General features: G+C 57.1%; 2 protein-coding genes across 4 annotated transcripts in view; one reads left to right on the top strand and one right to left on the bottom strand.

Moving 5' to 3' along the window:
- The window catches only part of ACO2 (aconitase 2), a 42,415-nt gene extending 38,395 nt beyond the window's left edge, over positions 1–4,020 (top strand). Inside the window, exons 13-18 of the mRNA XM_037160541.2 lie at positions 367–489; positions 679–834; positions 1,788–1,979; positions 2,439–2,571; positions 3,055–3,176; positions 3,647–4,020. Coding sequence (XP_037016436.1) covers positions 367–489; positions 679–834; positions 1,788–1,979; positions 2,439–2,571; positions 3,055–3,176; positions 3,647–3,784 — 864 coding nt within the window. The 3' untranslated portion in view covers positions 3,785–4,020. The remainder of the gene's footprint in view (positions 1–366; positions 490–678; positions 835–1,787; positions 1,980–2,438; positions 2,572–3,054; positions 3,177–3,646) is intronic.
- Positions 4,021–5,030: 1,010 nt separating this feature from the next.
- POLR3H (RNA polymerase III subunit H) lies at positions 5,031–15,853 on the bottom strand. Of its 3 annotated transcripts, none has more exons than XM_037160542.2 (8): positions 15,786–15,853; positions 15,603–15,667; positions 15,383–15,513; positions 13,042–13,138; positions 8,261–8,347; positions 7,686–7,749; positions 6,083–6,287; positions 5,031–5,324 (listed from the first exon to the last, which is right to left on the bottom strand). In XM_037160542.2, the coding sequence occupies exons 3-8, from the start codon at positions 15,491–15,493 to the stop codon at positions 5,271–5,273; spliced, it is 618 nt and encodes a 205-aa protein (XP_037016437.1). In that variant the 5' UTR covers positions 15,494–15,513; positions 15,603–15,667; positions 15,786–15,853; the 3' UTR covers positions 5,031–5,270. The 3 variants fall into 3 exon arrangements, with proteins under 3 accessions (XP_037016437.1, XP_037016438.1, XP_037016439.1); XM_037160543.2 differs by having other exon boundaries at positions 15,797–15,815; XM_037160544.2 differs by lacking the exon at positions 15,603–15,667 and having other exon boundaries at positions 15,786–15,842.
- Between the last annotated feature and the right edge of the window lie 1,200 nt (positions 15,854–17,053).

The raw sequence follows: 17,053 nt of genomic DNA, 5'->3' as shown, positions 1-17,053 counted from the left end.
AGTGTTTTAGAAACACTTGTTTGCTAGAACTGAGTGACATGATGGTCCTTCACGTTTCCAGTGTGCTCCCACGCAGGGCCATTCTCATCCCAGTAGTGTTTCTGTGCCGGGAGGCACGCCTGCAGGAGAGGAGGGGTACCCAGCCGTGCCGGCCCTGCCCTGTGGGGGCCGGGGTCCAGGCCCCAGCAGGGTGTGGGCGAGGCCCAACTGCCCGCGGTTAATGAGTCTGCAGACCAGCTCCAGCCTCTGCGGAGAACTTGGACATTTTCTGGGCTTCACTCTCCATTTTGATTTAGGCTTTGGCTGGGTTTGGGGGACAGGAGTGGTGTTTGGTGCTGATCAACACACTGGCCACCTCCATTTCAGATTGTCACAGCCCTGGCCATCGCTGGCACCCTCAAGTTTAACCCAGAGACTGACTTCCTGACAGGCAAGGATGGCAAGAAGTTCAAGCTAGAGGCTCCGGACGCAGACGAGCTGCCCCGCACGGTGAGCAGCTCCGCGCCCCTGCTCTTGGCGCTGCAGACCTGCCTCGGCCTGTGAGCCTCAGGCCGCTGCCCGTCTTGGGTGGGCATGGGGACACCTTTGATGAGAGCTGTATTTGCTTCGGAGGCTTGTCTTCTGGCCAGAAGGGACTGAGGACTCTGCCATACCCAGCATGTCTCTGTCCCCCTACAGGAGTTTGACCCCGGGCAGGACACCTACCAGCACCCGCCCAAGGACAGCAGTGGGCAGCGAGTGGATGTGAGCCCCACCAGCCAACGCCTGCAGCTTCTTGAGCCTTTTGACAAGTGGGATGGCAAAGACCTAGAGGACCTGCAGATCCTCATCAAGGTCAGTAACGTGGGGACGAGGGGGCACAGCCCCTGCCCGCCAGGGCCCCCTTCCTGGATCACCAGGGAGGCTGGCTGAGACCACGTGCCCTCCTCTGGGCCTGGGAAGCAGCAGGGCATGGTTAGGGTGGGGGCAGGGAGGGAGGTTTGGCTGGAGAGGGGCCAGGGCGTCTGTAGCCCAGAGTCCCCTTCGTGGCAGCCCCATGCCAGCTGCTGTCTGGGGCTCTCAGCCACCTGGCTGTGACTGGTTAGTGCCACCCCCAGTGGGTGTGGACAGTGAATGCACCACAAGAAGGGCAAGAAAGGCATGTGCGATCCAGCATAGCAGGTCTCCACCCCTCGGGTTTGACCAAACAGGCCCCAGAAGTCACTGATTGCCGCTCCCGCAGTCGGCCATCAGCGGTGTGGCCTGTGTTTGGGCGCTGAGCTGCACAGCCTTTGTGATGAGGCCAAACAGGCAGGCCGTGAATGTCTGCTGTCGACTAAGGGGTCTCCAAACAGTGGCACCACCAGTATTAAGCCTACAGGGTAAATGAAACTGATGGATGGCTTGCCAGGACCCAGACACACCCCCTTGCTCCGCTGTCTGAGTCCAGCATGAAGTCTGTAACTGGCTTCTGACTGGGGCATCTCTTACCGGGGGCCGAGGCCTGAAGGCTGAATGAGCAGACGCATCTGTCTGGCCTGTCTCGCCACTGCCCCCTTTGAGTGTCCTTTTCTGACACTCTCACTCCCATGGCCTTTGAGAAGGGTGTGATGGCCTTGTCTGGGCCATTTTGGCTAGAGGTGACAATGCCAGGATTGTAGACTTTGTATCTTGCACCTGCTTATCTTGTTGCCCCTCCTGGGTCCCCAGAAGGGGACTGGCCTGCTGCCTGCCTCTGGAGGGCTTCTCCCCTTAGCCACCAGTCAAGGGCCACACCCCAACCTGTCTTCTCTGCCCACCCACCCAAGGTCAAAGGGAAGTGTACCACTGACCACATCTCAGCTGCTGGCCCCTGGCTCAAGTTCCGTGGCCATCTGGACAACATCTCCAACAACCTGCTCATTGGCGCCATCAACATCGAAAATGGCAAGGCCAACTCCGTGCGCAATGCCATCACCCAGGAGTTTGGTCCTGTCCCTGACACTGCCCGCTACTACAAGGTGGGTCAGACTCAACCAGGACAGGGGTGGGGTCCTCTGGCACCTCCTGGTAACTGGGTGGGATAGAGGGTGGTCCGGGGAAGGGGTGCTGTCCATCCAGGAGCCCACACCCAAAGCTCTGCACTTGAACGATGGCCAGTGCCATGGAGCAGTCCTGTGTGTGTCCCCTTCACTGCACACCCACTGCTCTGGGTTCTGGGCCTGCCCCGGGGCCCTCCACCCAGCCGGCTTCTGCTGTGCCAGTGGCGGGGGCCGTGCGTGTTCCCTTACAACAGACAGGGCCCGTGTGTCCTCACCTGTGTGCTCAGGGCCTAGTTCGGACCTGATTCACCTCTGCCTTTACCTGTCCTTGGGGAGCAGGTGACAGAGGGACTCTGTAGCCCCTTGTCCTGTGAACCTCAGGAAGCCCAGGGGTACAGGCCCTCCTCCCTCATACCCCACCACTCCCACGCCTGACAGAAACACGGCATCCAGTGGGTGGTGATTGGAGACGAGAACTACGGTGAGGGCTCAAGCCGGGAGCACGCAGCACTGGAGCCCCGCCACCTCGGGGGTCGGGCCATCATCACCAAGAGCTTCGCCAGGATCCACGGTGAGCTGGACTCCAGCCCAGCCCCACCCACTCCCCTCCTTGGCAGCCCAAGGTCAAGATCATCCAGCTGCCAGTGGCTGAGCTGGGCTGGGGCCATGTGCCTGGCTTCCAGGCCTTTCCCGCAGCTCCTGTCTTCCACACCCACCAGCCTCCGCCCCTTCAGACTTGTGCCGCCCATGGCTTCCCGCCTCTGGCAAGCACCAATCTTCCTTCTAAACTTGTGGACCTAAACAGTGGAAATCTAGGGCTCATGATCAAAGGGGTTTTTCCGCTGGTGAATATCTGTCAGGAAGGCTTCACAGAGATGGGAGCACCCCGCATGCTGGCGTAGGGCCCTAGCCCCACACCTGTCCCTGGTGGCAGGACAAGGGTGTGTCCAGAGCCCTAACTGAGCCTAGGAAAGGAAGCTCTCCAGCTGGTGAGGTTCTGCAGAGGGGCGATGGGGCCCGCCCACCATGGACTGAGTGTGCCTCTGCCTTCCAGAAACCAACCTGAAGAAGCAGGGCCTGCTGCCCCTCACCTTCGCCGACCCAGCTGACTACAACAAGATTCACCCTGTGGACAAGCTGACCATCCAAGGCCTGAAGGACTTTGCCCCTGGCAAGGTCAGGGGGCCAGGGAAGGAGAGCAGGCTGGCCATGCCATCTCCCCAAGGGCCCTCTTGAGGGGGGAGTAGAGGGGGCAACCACCTTGCTTCCCTTTCTATACTTGGCCCCACCTGCACCTCTTCCCATGAGCCTTTGTTTCAGCTAGAAGGGCCCTTACAATTCTCCAGGCAGCTCCCAGAGGGGGAGGGAAGTGCCTTCCCAGAGGTGAGGGTGGGGCTATCTCAGGCCCTCCTACTGTGCACTCCTTAGCTCAGGCTTGGCCCTGAGAGGCCAACACCTCAGGAGTTACGCTATTCAGTTCTTACCATTGCCACCTGGGCCCAGACCTGGCCTAGAACTTGGTTTCCCTGCTGGGCCCTGAGGCCCCAGAGGCCCCAGAGTAGTGCCCTGCCTTCCTGACCCTCCAGCAGACCCCAGGGCCATGTTCCTAAGGGCTACCCCACCCACACCCACTTCCTCTCTCGCAGCCCCTGACATGCATCATCAAGCACCCCAACGGCACCCAGGAGACCATCCTTCTGAACCACACCTTCAACGAGACCCAGATCGAGTGGTTCCGCGCCGGCAGTGCACTCAACAGAATGAAGGAGCTGCAGCAGCAGTAAGGGCCCGTCCTGCTCCTCGGACTCGGCTCTGGTGGCGCGAGTACAGTCAAGCCACACCTGATAGACCTGGCCATGGCTTCCTGCACTGAGGTGGTGCGGCCAGGCCTCCCACCCTCCCGCCTCAGCCCGCGGAGTGACCCGAGGTTGCAGGGTTCTTAATCTGCCTTCCTGTTCTCGGTTCAGATCGTGAACCAACTGTATTTATTTTTGATGACAAGACTCCCATCTAAAATTTTTCTCCTGTCTGATCATTTCACTGGTGGCTGAAGGATTTTAAGGAACCTTTTGGTCTTGCAAGGAAAATAAGAACTCACACTCAGCGATGGCTCCCGTGTGTGAGTGGTGGTGGCATTATCAACTCCAGGGTTTGCGGGGGTCTTTTCACTGGGGTTGGCAGAGGCCCTCAATAACCACAACGCAGCTGGACCCAACGCTGCAGTGGAGACGGGAGCTGGCAGGCTCCCCCCCTCCATCCCGGGGTGGGCCTGGGGAAGGCCCCAGGGGAAGTCTTCCCTTCCTGTGCGGCTAAGACCAGACCCTGATGCTGTTCGGCCAGAACTCCGGTACCGCCACCTCCCTTTCCCCTGGGCATCCGGTCCTCCACACTCAAGTGGGCACAGCCCCCATCTTCCACACAGGCCACCCTGTCCTAGGTCACAGCCAGTCCACCGTGCACACGGCTCCCTGGCACTGCCCATGCCTCCATGTTCCTGTGCCACGTGTGGGCCAGAGAGGCCAGGAGGGCAGGACAGAGGGGCCCCTTTGCCAAAACAAGACTTAACTACAAAACCGGTGTCCTGGTCCTTACAGAACTAAGCGGAAGGGCAGGAGGAGCTTGGCAGAGCCATTCTGGTGAATAAATGATGGGGTTCTTGCACTCCTATCAGGCTCTGGGGGTCCGTGGCAGACCCACAGGGTGTTCCTAATGTGGCTGGTCTGAGAGACAGCTGTCCCCAGGCATCCTGCTCTGAGGTGGTGACATAGCTGGTCACTTGTCCTTACCCTCAGGCTCTTCCATGGCCCCAGGCAGCCACCCAAGGCCAGCCTTTTGTTCCCTGTATCACCTTAAGGAGCCACCAAGCTCAACCAGCCCAAAGCCTGGCCTGAGGCAGCCTGGCTCTCCCAGCCCCCACCTTCTGCTATGTGTGGGGGCCATCTCCACAAGCAAGTTCAAGAGATGAAGGGCATGCTGTCCCAGCTGTGGCAGCTCGATGACCTTAATCATGACGACAGCCAGGGAAACTGGTGGCTCTTCAATGGACGTCTCCACTGTTTATTAAATGTCTTTGCTGTCACTGAGAGCAGGACTTCCAGAAAGAGGAATGAGCCCTGGGTGGCAGAGGAGGGGACAAGCTGGCTGCCCTGCCTTGCGTCTCCACATTGCGCAGACTCAGTTCCTTGGCATCTGTGAGGCGGCCACGGTGTTCAGGCCCTTCCCAGGGCTGGGGTCTGCGGACATGGGCTGGTTCACAGCTGAACCCCAGGGCTAGCTGCTGGTCCACCAGGAGAGGAGGCCGAGGCCCGGCTCACTGATGGATCCCTGCCAGGAGGGGAGAGAGAATAGGAGCATCTCGTCTACCTTCAGGGCTTGAGCCAACTGCAGCTGGAGGCAGAAGGGGCCCTTTGTCTGGGCACAGGGCAGGCCCAGCACTCACGGCTGGTGCGTGTGAGCGCACATCTGGCCTCCCCTCTCCTGCCCCAGCTTCTCCTGAGGCCTCTAAGGAAAGTACTGGTTTACTAAGGACACAGCCCCTGGCCTCAAGGTCTCAAGGTCAGGTGTCCCCTTTTTTGTCCTCAGGCCTGTCCAAACCTGGGCACCCTCAGGCCAGTCATGAGTATGCCCTCCCAAACCCCCTGTGGTCTCCCTGCCAGAAAGGCCCAGCCGCCAAATACATGAGAGGGGATGCCCTGGGCCACCTGGATTCTTGGCAAAGATAGCTGCCACCAAAAGGAATAACCCAGGGTCCACGTTACACCAGAAGCCCTATGAGGAGGGCCCCGAAATCCCACTTTTGCCATGTGTCACTGTCTGAGTTCGTGAAAATAAAAGGCAAACGGAACCCACGTCAAATCTGGCTGGGGAGCAGCCCTGAGGGTCACCGTCTCTGCAGCCTCATCCCTCCTCTTGGGGCTTTGACTCCTGACCGCTTTATCACCTCACCCTGACCTGCTGGGAGAGGGGGTTCTAGGACTGGGACCCAAGTCACCACACAGGGAGGCGGCTCCCCTACCACTCCACAGCGGGGTTCTGCCACCACTTGGTCCCTGGGGTTTTGGCGGCGCATCAGGATGTCTCACCACAAGCGTGTATGGGGCCTCCTTCTTTGGCAGCTCCTCACTGGTAGAGGTGGTGGCCTCGGCAGAACTGGGCCCGGTGGGGGACGTGTCCACAAAGCTCTCATCCACCACCCGGAAGCGGACCTCCTCCCCGATGTCCATGTACAGGTCGTGCGCACCTTCCTCGGTCTCATACTCCCACACCCACATCTGCTCTGCCTCGTCGCTGGGTGGAGCCCAGGTCAAGGCAACTATCAAGCCGTGGGGGAGCTCCTGAGGGTTGGGGCTTCCTCCCCCAGCACCCGACCCTCCCTTTGGCTGGGAAGTCACAGGGAAAGCAGGCCCACGTGCCAAGGGTGAGGCGGGGCTAGATCCAGGCCCCCCAGAAAGGAGTGAGAGCTGCTGGGGCCAGGATCCAGACTGGGAACACGGGGGCCCCCCACCGAGTACCTGCAGGTCATAAAAGCAGGGAGGCTCAAGAGCAGAGCTCAAGTTCGCCTTTCAAGATGGGAGTGACTGAGGCCTGTTGCTGCCTGGGGTCCCCTCCCTGCCCGGTCTGACTCCGCCCGTGGGTCCTCTCTGAGGCCAACTGACAAGTGCAGAATCAGCTCCACAACCTGCCAGCTGTGACCTGAGGTCAGGCCCAACCTCTCAGTGGCTCAGGGTCTCCATGTCTACAAACGGGCTATGTGGCAAGGTCCCCCTTGCAAGGGTGTGGTGAGGAAGAAAAAAACAAAGCGCTCCCCATTGGCCCTCCCATGTTAGCTAAAGCTAGCCTGCTTCTGTGCACGGTGCGATTCCACATCCCTTTCCATCTGCACCTCGTGACACTGACTGGGCAGCACAAGGACTTCCCTAGAGTTCAGTGGGTTGGCGGTGGGATGGAAGGTCACGTGCCTGAGGGCCCACAGCTGGCAAGAGGACCGGCAGGGCTAGGTCAGGTTTTCTGACAAATTCTAGACTCACACAGACCTTGACCCTGGCCCTGCACAGGCCCAGCCGGGGCTGTGTGCCACACTGGCAGCCCAGGGTTGCCCTACGGAGCCCACACTGAGGAGCCAGTGCTGCCCTCTAGTGGCAGCCTGGGTCCTGCCTCTCCTGTGCCTGGTCCTTCAGTGGGCACCTTGGGTACAGTCATGACAGGTTGGGGTACCTCCCAGTGAGCAGTCTCAGTGAGGATGCACAGAAACAGACAACTTCAGTGCAGCAAGCGAAGGGCTGGGACAGGGACAATGGGGAAGATGAATAGAGGGCACCAACCCCACCAGGACCCTCACAGCCAAGCCCTCAAATGCTTGGTGCTACTTCCATTTGCAGCCTAGGGAGGAGAGGAGGGGATGGGAGCCATTTGGGGCAAAGCTCTCGAGGGAAGTCACCTTTGAGACGATTCCTGCGTGGACGACCAAAGCAAAGGGGGCAGGAAGTGAACAGCACCCTGCCTGCGTGTACAGCCCAGAGAGACGACGGGCGTGTGGGCACCACAGGCAGCAGGGCAGCCCAGGCGGTGTGGGCACAGAGGCCAGCAGCATCAGGTCACAGGACCCAGGGCCACGCCCGGGGGTGAGGACCAGCCTTCAGATTGGCCCGAGCCCCGCTGCGACCCACTCTAACCTTGGGAGGATACAACTTGGCGGGCTGCTGCAGCGATTCCGGGGGGATGAGAATGTCGTCGAAGAACCCTAGAGAGACTGAAGACAGTGGACGGTTCAACATGGAGGGGTCTGGGTACTGAAGAGGCAAGTTCCTTACCATGTGCTGCCTAGGGGGCAGATGTCACCAGGGAAACCTGGGCCCCGCCCCACCCTTGCAGTCCTACACGGGCCTCTGCCTCTGCCACTCACACACCTTGAGCAGCCACCCAAAACTGCAGGTGGACACCGCACACAGCATGGACCAGGGGGTGCCAAGGCCCCTGAGTCACCTTGACCAGGGCCCACCCTGATGTCTGGCCTCACGGTGAAGCCTCACAGCCCACCAAGGTCCTCACTGTTACAGGAACACAAGAGGGGGCTGGGTGTTCTCGCCGACAAGCTTTTCTGACACTGTGGCGACATTCTGCTTCTGTATCTGACTGCTCCCCTGACCATGTGGCCCAGCACAGAGGCTAAAGGCAGGCTGGCTGGCTGGCCTGGCCATGGCCCTAGCCACTGATCCCACTGTGCTCCCAGGTCCCATCTCAGGAGTCAGGGCCACCATTACCGTGCACTCCCTCGGGGCTGCAGCCTTTGATCTTCCCAATCAGAATCTCGTCCAGGAACGGGTGGAACACCACATAGCGAAAATGGACTGGAAACGAAGAAAGCACGTCAGTGATGAGCAAGCATGTGAGGAACGGGTGCTTCCACCAGGGTGGCGCTCACTGGCCAGCACACTGACCCAGAGGGCCCTCGGCTGCTCCAGGAGCCCGCCCAGCAGTCCCCATGGAGCCCCTCTGTGGGCCCAGACACAACAGTGGAGCCAGAGGGAACTTCACGCGGTTCCGTGCAAGGCCGCAGCTTGGCCCTCACGGGAGGCCAGCAGCAACACCCCAGAACTGGGGGCTGGCTCCCAAATCCATCAGAAAAGTCACACCTGAGTCCATATTCTGGGCCATCGACGACCCCAAAGTCATGTCCAATCTTCCTCCAGGCTCTCTCCTTTAAATCCTAAAAAGGGTGGCAGGGCCTGGCAAAGGCTCCCACCGACTGGTACAGTTTGCCCCAGGCACAGCTCTGACCTGGAATGCAATGCTAAAAATGCCCTGACATTAAGGGGGACAGAGCTGATCACCTAGCAAAAATGCTTCTGCAGCCTTGGCTGGTGTGGCTCAGTGGATTGAGTGCTGGCCTATGAACCAAAAGATTGCTGGTTCGATTCCCAGTCAGGGCACATGTCTGGGTTTTGGGCCAGGTCAGGCCCCCAGTAGGGGGCACATGAGAGGCAACCACACACATGACCCCCAGACAGGGCCATGGGGCTGAATCTGCCCTCCTCAGACAGACTCACTCCCCACATAGGCTTCTGCTACCAGCACCCTCAGCTGCCTGGTCTGCCAAGGGACAGCAGGCCCACGTGGCCCCCAGCACCCTGCCAGGCTGCCGCCTCGTGACTCCAGGCAGGGAGCCGAGGGAGGAGGAGAATCAGCTCAGCCATCGTGAAGATGGCAGGTCCTCGCCTGACCTCAAGGAGAGTAAGCGGCCGAGAGCGGCCAAGGGTCACCCACCCGCAGGACGGAAGGTCCCTATCCCCCACACGATACAGCATCAGTTCAGTGTAACAACCCCCACAGAGCCTCTACCAAGTCTGTGCCAGGCGGACTTCAGCACTGGACTTCCGGGGAGGGGGCAGGACAACGGGCGCCCCTGTCCGGAGCAGCCACAGCACACCCAGAAGCACACAGCGAGCCACCCAGGGCTCGACGGGCGGCCACGAACACAACAGCCTATCCGGGCGATGGGACAGTGTTCTGCCTCCAGAGACAGAAGTGCTGGTGTGCGCTCCCACGTGGAGGACACCACACTACGTGACGGAAACCACTTACAAAGGCCACTGAGCGTGTGACTCTGCCTCTGTGAATGCCCAAGATGGGCAAATCTGGGACAGAAGTAGGTTAGTGACTCCAGGGGCTGAGCGAACTAAATGAACGCAGGGTTTCTTCTGGGGTGATGAGAATGTTCTGGAATTAGCGGAGATGGTTGCACAGCTCTGTGAATACACTGAAAGTCACTGGAAGGGTGAACTTTAAAAAGTTCACTTTAAAAGGGTGAACTGCCCTGGCTGGTGTAGCTCAGTGGATTGAGCGCGGGCCTGTGAACCAGACAATCACGGTTCGATTCCCAGTCAGGGCACATGCCTGGGTTGCACGCCGGTTCCCTGCTGTAGGCCACTTCCCAGCAGGGGACGCACAAAAAGGCAACCATACATTGATGTTTCTCTCCCTCTCTCCTTCCCTTCCCCTCTAAAGATAAATAAATAAAATCTTTAAAAATAAAAATAGATAAAAGGGTGAACTTTATCTCAGTTTAAACACAAAAAGGAAGCCACAGACCAGCTGGAGGGCCGGCAAGGACAGAGCAGTGCAGGGCCGTGCGGGGCTCTGGGATGCGCAGCGTGCAGGCAGGAAGTGTGGAAAGTCGGGAAGGGTGGGTCTGAAGTGCCGCTAAGAGCAGGAAGACCTGTTCTCCGTTGTGGGCTTGGGTACGATTGTTCAGAACAGGAGAGCTGCGTCAGGATGACCGAATTTCTACAAAGGACAAATGCCACAGGACTCCACTTCTGTGAGGTTCCCAGGAGCCAAAGGCGTGGACAGAAAGTCGGGCGGAGGCTGCTGGGGCCGGGGGCGGGGTGGAGGCGGTGTGTGGTGGGCGGTTTCCGTTCCTCATGACCTGAAAGCTCTGGAGTGGGATGCCGACGGTGGCACAGCCACGCAAGTGCACTCAACGGCACTGAACCGCACACTTCAAAGTGCTCAGAGTGATACGTTTCATGTTATATATATTTTATCACAACTTCAAATTAAAAAGGACAAAGCAAACGGCAGGCACAAAGACAACAGGCTTACTGGGGAGCCCCGATCAGGCCCCAACCCGGCCTGGGCGGGTGTCGGAGCAGGTCAAAGGGGCTTCCCAGGGGCGGCCACGTGCTCCCAGGGTCACGGGGCTGGTGCCAGGCAAAAACACCCTAAGTGACAAGACAGAAGGCTGGCCAATCGGCCACTGCCACAAATCACAATGGCCGGCATCTTGTGAGTACTTCCTCTGTGCCAAAGGCCACACAGTTTTTCCCATTTACTCTTCACACTCATCTTAGGCGATGGGTAGCATTACTACTATTATTATTATATTATTTTTCTAGATATGGAACCCAAGTCTTAGAGAAGTAAAGCGACCTGGCCTGGGCAGAAGCGGAAGGAACGGAAACAACTGGCAAATGAACCTTCCAGGCAAAGGCAGAGCCGCGGTGCTGGGCGCTCCCGGCACATTCTCAGCCACAGCCCTGGGCTGTGGGGCAAGGGGGCCCGCTGGAGGGTCAGCACAGAAGCAGGGAGATTGATCCCCACCACAAATCAACAACCCACCCTGCACAGTACTCAAGGGGCCACAAGGAGCTTTACAGCTGCCAGGGTTAGCCCCATTTCACAGATGAGGAAACTGAGACTGAGAGGTGGAGTTACTTGTCCAAGGTCTCCACCCAGGGGGCCAGAGCCAGAATTTGAATCTAGGCCCATGAGGGGCCCAGCCCAGCGCTTTGCTCCTCACACCTCACTCCCAAAAAAACGTGGGACCTGGTGACTGGAGGGGCAATGAGAAAACCAAGTGAAATCTCACACCCGGTGGCAGTGGCAGAAACGACCAAATGAACAGAGAGGGTTTTTTCAAATTTAACTTTTTTCTCCCAGTTTTTCTGGTACCTCTTATTACTTGTCCCCTGGACAACCAAGGCCCCACCCAAAGGCAGAGACTGGCTCATCTGGACAGTACCCTTCTCCGCAGACAGGGGCTCCGTCTTGTTTTTCTGCTAATGAAACTGCTCCAAGTCCCTTCAAACAGCAGAACACGGTGGCACGCACGAGAGCTAATGAAGCTCCCGCGTCCCTAGACATGGATGCCAGGCAGCCTCTCGCTCTGAAACGCTTCACATCTCTGTGCCTGAGCTGGGAGGCTGAGCAGTGCCAGCGAGGGCAGAGCTCCTCAAAGGTGGCCCCGTGTGAGAACCACCAGGTCCTTGGTTAGAACAGTCTGCGGACTCCACCCCGAGACACTGTGATCCTGCAGGCCTGGGGCAGACACAGCAGGTCTCCCGCCCAGACTCCAGCCAGCCCTGAACCACCTAAATGGCCCCCTTGCCCTCTGCTTCTGATTTGGCTGGGAGAGCTCTTCGCAAGGGGATCCTTCCTCTGCATCTCCCTCGCATCCTCAGTGCATGCGCCTTTGCAATGAGACAACATGGAGAGGTGTAGCCTACTTCTCCATCCTCCCCCCTCAAGCTGCCTTCAGCCATGTGATCTGCTTTGGCCAATGGGATAATAAGCAGGGGCTCTCAGCCAAGTCCAGCCCACTGAAAGGGGAGACCACACAGAACAGAGATATCAGTGTTTCTCTCCGTCTTTCTCCCTCCCTTCCCTTCTCTCTAAGAATAAATAAAATCTTTACCCACAGATTTTGGGGGGGAAGTTCACTATGCACCCGAGTCCTGTCCTGAGAGCTTTCCGTGCGTTAAGACAGTAATCCTCACAACAGTCCTGTAATAGCAAAACTACTGTTAAATGCATTTTATGGGTGAGGAAATGAGGCTTGGAGACACACAGTGAAGAAGAGGCAGAGTTGGGATTTGAACCCAGAGGCCACACTGTTCGCCGTTATGTCTTAGTGCCCCTCGAAACCCCCCATCCCCAGCCTTCCTGGGGGGGGGCAGCTGCGCTCCCCTCTGCTCTCCACACCTTCCACCTCTCCAAGTGTCTTAAGCTGTCTCGCCTGCTCCCTCCCTCTGCCCTGCCACTGCCCCGGACCAAACAGCCTGAGGGCCAGGCACACAGCAGGGTTCAGGAGCAGGTGAGACCCAGGGGGCATGGACACAGAGCTGCAATCTCAGGGCTGGAGAGGAGTGTCCACCTCCCATTTCTTTCTTTAAAATTTTTATTTATTGGTTTTAGAGAGAGAGGGGAAGGAGGGAAAGAGAGATAGAGAGAAACTGACTTGTTGTTCCACTTACTTATGCATTCACTGGTTGATTCTTGTATGTGCCCTGCCTGGGGACTGAACCTGCAACCTTGGCGTCTTGGGATCACGCACTAACCAACTGAGCTACCAGGCCAGGGCCACCTGCCATCTCGTATAAGTGAGGAAACTAAGGCCCAGAGAGAAGATGCTGCCCTTCACCACCGAGTCAGTCCCTGGCAGAGTTGGGACTGGGCCTCAGGTCTCCCAACGCCCACAACAGGACTCTCATCACTGACAACTGAGCCTCAAAAGTCCAACGCCCCAGGAAGAGAGGGCACCCACCTTTGGTGTGTGACGCGCCATCCCCGGGAAACACGTAGGAGTCCTCCAGCTTGGTGATGTCGAACAGACAGATGCAGAGTCCCACGTTGTACACGACCTGTGAGAATCAGCACGTACACACACGGTGAGCCCAAGGCCCAGCTCCCGGGCAGTCTCTCTTTAGACCTACCACCTCAGGGCAGGGGTGACCACCCCACTTCACGGTGGGAAATGAGTTGGGGGCACTGCCTGAAGGAACCACAGATGAAGAACCGTAGAAGAGGCAGAGCTCTGGAAAGAACAGGGCATTTGAAGACAAGGCAAATGCAGGTAACAATGCCCAGCTCTGCCACTCACTGTGTGACCTCCAAGGTCACCTCTCTGAGCCTCAGCTTCCCCATCCACAAAGACAGACATACCAGGCCACAAGGTGGTTAAATAGAGAGAATGGATGGATGGGAAGCTGTGATCCCACTACCTGGCTCACATGCTAGAAATTATAATGACAGTCAGGGAAAGATCATTATTATTACTAGTAAGGATCAGTGGTAGGGGAACCCCTAGTTAAACCTACACTGTCCAAGGTCCCCAGGCCCATGCTAGAGCTCACAGCTCACTGAACATCAGAACCGTAAGTAATCTCCCTTCTGCTCACAATCTCAGACACACAGACGTGGCCACAGGGACTGAGGCTGGCAGGATGACACATGGCCAAAGTCCCAACACTGGGCAGAGAACATCCTATGCCCCACCCCCACCCCATGGGGCTCCAAACAGTTGGTTGCTTGCTTGGTGTCTGCTAATCTGCCACTAGTGTCATCACCTCCCAATTAGAGACCTTGTAGGACTGTTCAAGGATTAGCAAGAAGCTCAACGTCCTGGCCAGACCTCATGGTGGTAAGGCAAAGTCCAGCACAAGCTCTGTGCCCTTTGCCGGACCGTGGACCTCTCTGTGCGTCCTCCTCTCAAACGACTCAGATTCCAATACGGAAAGAGTTGTTCGACAGGTCCCTGAAGGACCTATGCCACAAAGGGGCTGCATTCCTTTCTTGGCACACGTTCTTCCTCCATGAGGGTCACACTTCATCCTCCCCCGCAGACCCCCTGGCTTTCTACAGCACAAAGTAACCAGAACCCCTTTACCAAGGACTCCATGAGAGCTCTCCACCGCCACCGACTCCCCAGATCTGCACACCCGCTTCTGCAACCTCAGCCTCTATAGAAGGGACTTGCCTCCTGTCTAAAGCCAGCTCATCTTCCCCTGACTGGCTCTGCCCCACTTAATGCCTCCTGCTGTTCTAAGAATGCAAACCAACACCTCGTGAAGTCTTGCGGCCCTGGGTGGCCTGGTCCCTACCACCTTTTTGGCCTGCGAGGCCATACCAGCCACCTCCAGGGTGTGAAGGTGCAAATTCTCTCCGAAGGCCACAGGGCCTTTGCAAATGCTGTGTCCTCTGCCTGCACAGCCCAGCCCCTCCCACCACAAAAAAACTAATACCCTAGCTAGCTCCTCCTGGCCCTCACAAAGCAGCTTGTTTCCTTCATTGTAGGTATAGTTCCTTTCTTCCATGGGCTTGTGAACACCTGTCCTTCAAAGCCTTTACCTCAACTTGTCATCACATTCAACTATGGGAGCCTCTCATGCATATCTGCTTTTCCCACCACACTCCAGGGAGAAACCTTCTGTGTCCCTCATTCAGTCGACAGACCATTATGGGACAACTACTCTGTGCCTGGCTTTGCTTAATATGGGCAAGGTCCCTGCCCTCATGGAGATGGAAAGAAAAAAGCCAGTAATCCAGGAAACCAGTAAGAAAACAGAATGGTAAGTGAAGTGCTGGGAAGGAAAGAGGGATGTGACACAGACTAACCGAGGAAGGAGGGTCACTACAGAAAAGGCAGTGGAAGACCTCTGGGATCTGGCATCAGGCACACAGGCCTGGCACACAGAAGGCGCACATACATTTGCAGGAATGAATGGATGAACCTCCAATGAACGGATGTCCGTCTTCACAAAGACAGTATCTAGTTGGACAGCAATGATTGTTTCTACTTTACAAATGGAAACTGCACCTCAGAGTCGGTAAATGCTCACCTAAGACTGCAAAGCAATTTGGAAGTGTTGAATCTAGCCCTGCGCAGTTACAAGGGCTCTTCTCAAACCGTTTCCCTTTTGATTCTCTCCAGCATCCTCGTGGGATAAGGGTTACCACGTACAGGTGAAGAAGCAGAGTTCTGAGATAAGCTACCTGCCCAAGGCCAAGGCTTGGCATGACCAAGCCAGGCCTGCACCATGCTGGTGGGCAGTGCTGGGCCCTACCGTGCAAAGGCTTTTCCGCGAGCCCCTGGGCCCATCGGGTACCTTGTTGGCCAACTTCTTATTCAGCTCCTCGGCAATGGAGTCGTTGAGTTTCCGCTCAAACTGCCACGGGGGTATCCGCACAGTGTCCACCATCTCCACCAAGACGAACATCCTGGCCTGTGCTGGGGGCTCTGGGAACAGGAGGGTCAGTCAGGCACCGGGGACTGGAGCCCTGAGGATCCCCGGGCTCCCTCTGTCCCCTCCCTATAGCTGAGACAACCTTCTGATCGGCAGTGTGGCTGCGCGGTACGGCCTGAGGTGCCTCGTGCGGGACATGTTCCGCTACTGCAAACGGAGGAAACTGAGGCTCAGCGCGAGAGTATCTCAGTCCAGCGTGAGGTGAGCACGCCCGCGCCGCACGGACCAGCCCGCCGCCCCCACACCACGCACAGCCACCACGCACCGGGCACCCACACTAGCCGACGGTCTCACAACTCTGGGCAAGATTCGGAATCCTATTGCTTCCGGAGAACCGACCAATAAGGAGACTGTGCCCGCCCCACGTTGCAGGTCGACGGTGCCAACCGGTTCCTTTGCGAAAGGGGGCGAGGCGGGGCCTGAATGGGGCGGGGCGGGGCCTGGATGGCCTTCCCTATTGGAGGAGCTGTCAACCCTCGGACGAAGCTTTCTGGTTGCTAGGCGACCTAGTCTCGGACAAGCTGTCCTTGCTTCTTTCAGTCTGCCCTCTGCGCCCGCCCCAGCCAGAGTGATCCCTTCAAAACGCAAACACAGTACTGTACTTAGACCCTTCAGTATTTTGGACACGGGAGAACTGACCGGAAAGGGACAGGCAGGACCTTTATGGGGGGGGGGGTCATAGAAATGTCACAGATGTATACAATTCTCGAAACTCATGGAACTCAACACTTAGGATCTTTGCGTTTATAATGGACTGAGCACATCTCAGTTAGAAAGTAGTAATACGTTGTGACAAATAAACCACTTCAGTAGCTTCCCAGCGGACTAATAAAGTCCAAAACTTTTTTTAAAAGATTTTATTTTTTATTTAAGAGAGGAAAAGGGAGGAAGAAAGAGAGGGAGAGAAACATCAATGTGCAGTTGCCTCTCAAGAGCCCCCTACTGGGGATCTGGCCTGCAACCTAGGCATGTACCCTGACTGGAAATCGAACTTGTGACCCTTTGGTTCTCAGGCTGGCATTCAATTCACTGAGCTGCACCAGCCAGGGCATAAAGCCCAAAACTTTTCTGGTAGCTCACAAGGCCCTGCAGGATCTTGCCCCAGACCCACTCCTCCACATTCTCTGCCCTCCCTCACCCCTGCCCCGTTCCCATCTCATTCATCTTGATCTGATAGCAAGTGTGGGCTTGGGCCAAGAGAATTCAGTAACTTGTCCAAGACCGGAGGCTGCTAAGTCTAAGTCTACACTGCCTCCAAAAGTTGGTGGGTTGTGAAAATATACTGAAGTGTGTTTTAATAATTTGAGAACTTAAAAAGAGCCTTGAGGTAGGTGGCAGAGGACTCAAGAAATGGATGATGCTTTAATTTGCTCATTTTACACACACAGAGATCCTTCTATGAGACTGGCTGCAGTGGTACTGGATTTGACCTTCCTTGCATCCATATTTTTATTTATAGGTCTGTCTGCCTTTCCTAGGATTTGAGCTACTTGAAGACAAGGGAAAATGCTACTTCTGCTCTTTATTCCCTTA

Source organism: Artibeus jamaicensis, unplaced genomic scaffold (genome assembly GCF_021234435.1).
Source record: "Artibeus jamaicensis isolate MK-2021 breed Jamaican fruit bat unplaced genomic scaffold, CSHL_Jam_final contig_233, whole genome shotgun sequence".
Taxonomy (NCBI): domain Eukaryota; kingdom Metazoa; phylum Chordata; class Mammalia; order Chiroptera; family Phyllostomidae; genus Artibeus; species Artibeus jamaicensis.
Note: the sequence above shows the minus strand (reverse complement) of the source record. Positions and strands in the feature narration are given on the sequence as shown.

Excerpts from the sequence above, each read along its gene's own strand:
- POLR3H (XM_037160542.2), bottom strand. The coding sequence starts at position 15,493 with ATGTTCGTCTTGGTGGAGATGGTGGACACTGTGCGGATACCCCCGTGG. Across the intron at positions 7,750-8,260 it reads CAGCCCCGAGGGAGTGCACG|TCTCTCTAGGGTTCTTCGAC; the intron begins GTAATGGTGGCC and ends CACTGTCTTCAG. Across the intron at positions 6,288-7,685 it reads CTGCAGCAGCCCGCCAAGTT|CGACGAGGCAGAGCAGATGT; the intron begins GTATCCTCCCAA and ends GGCTCCACCCAG.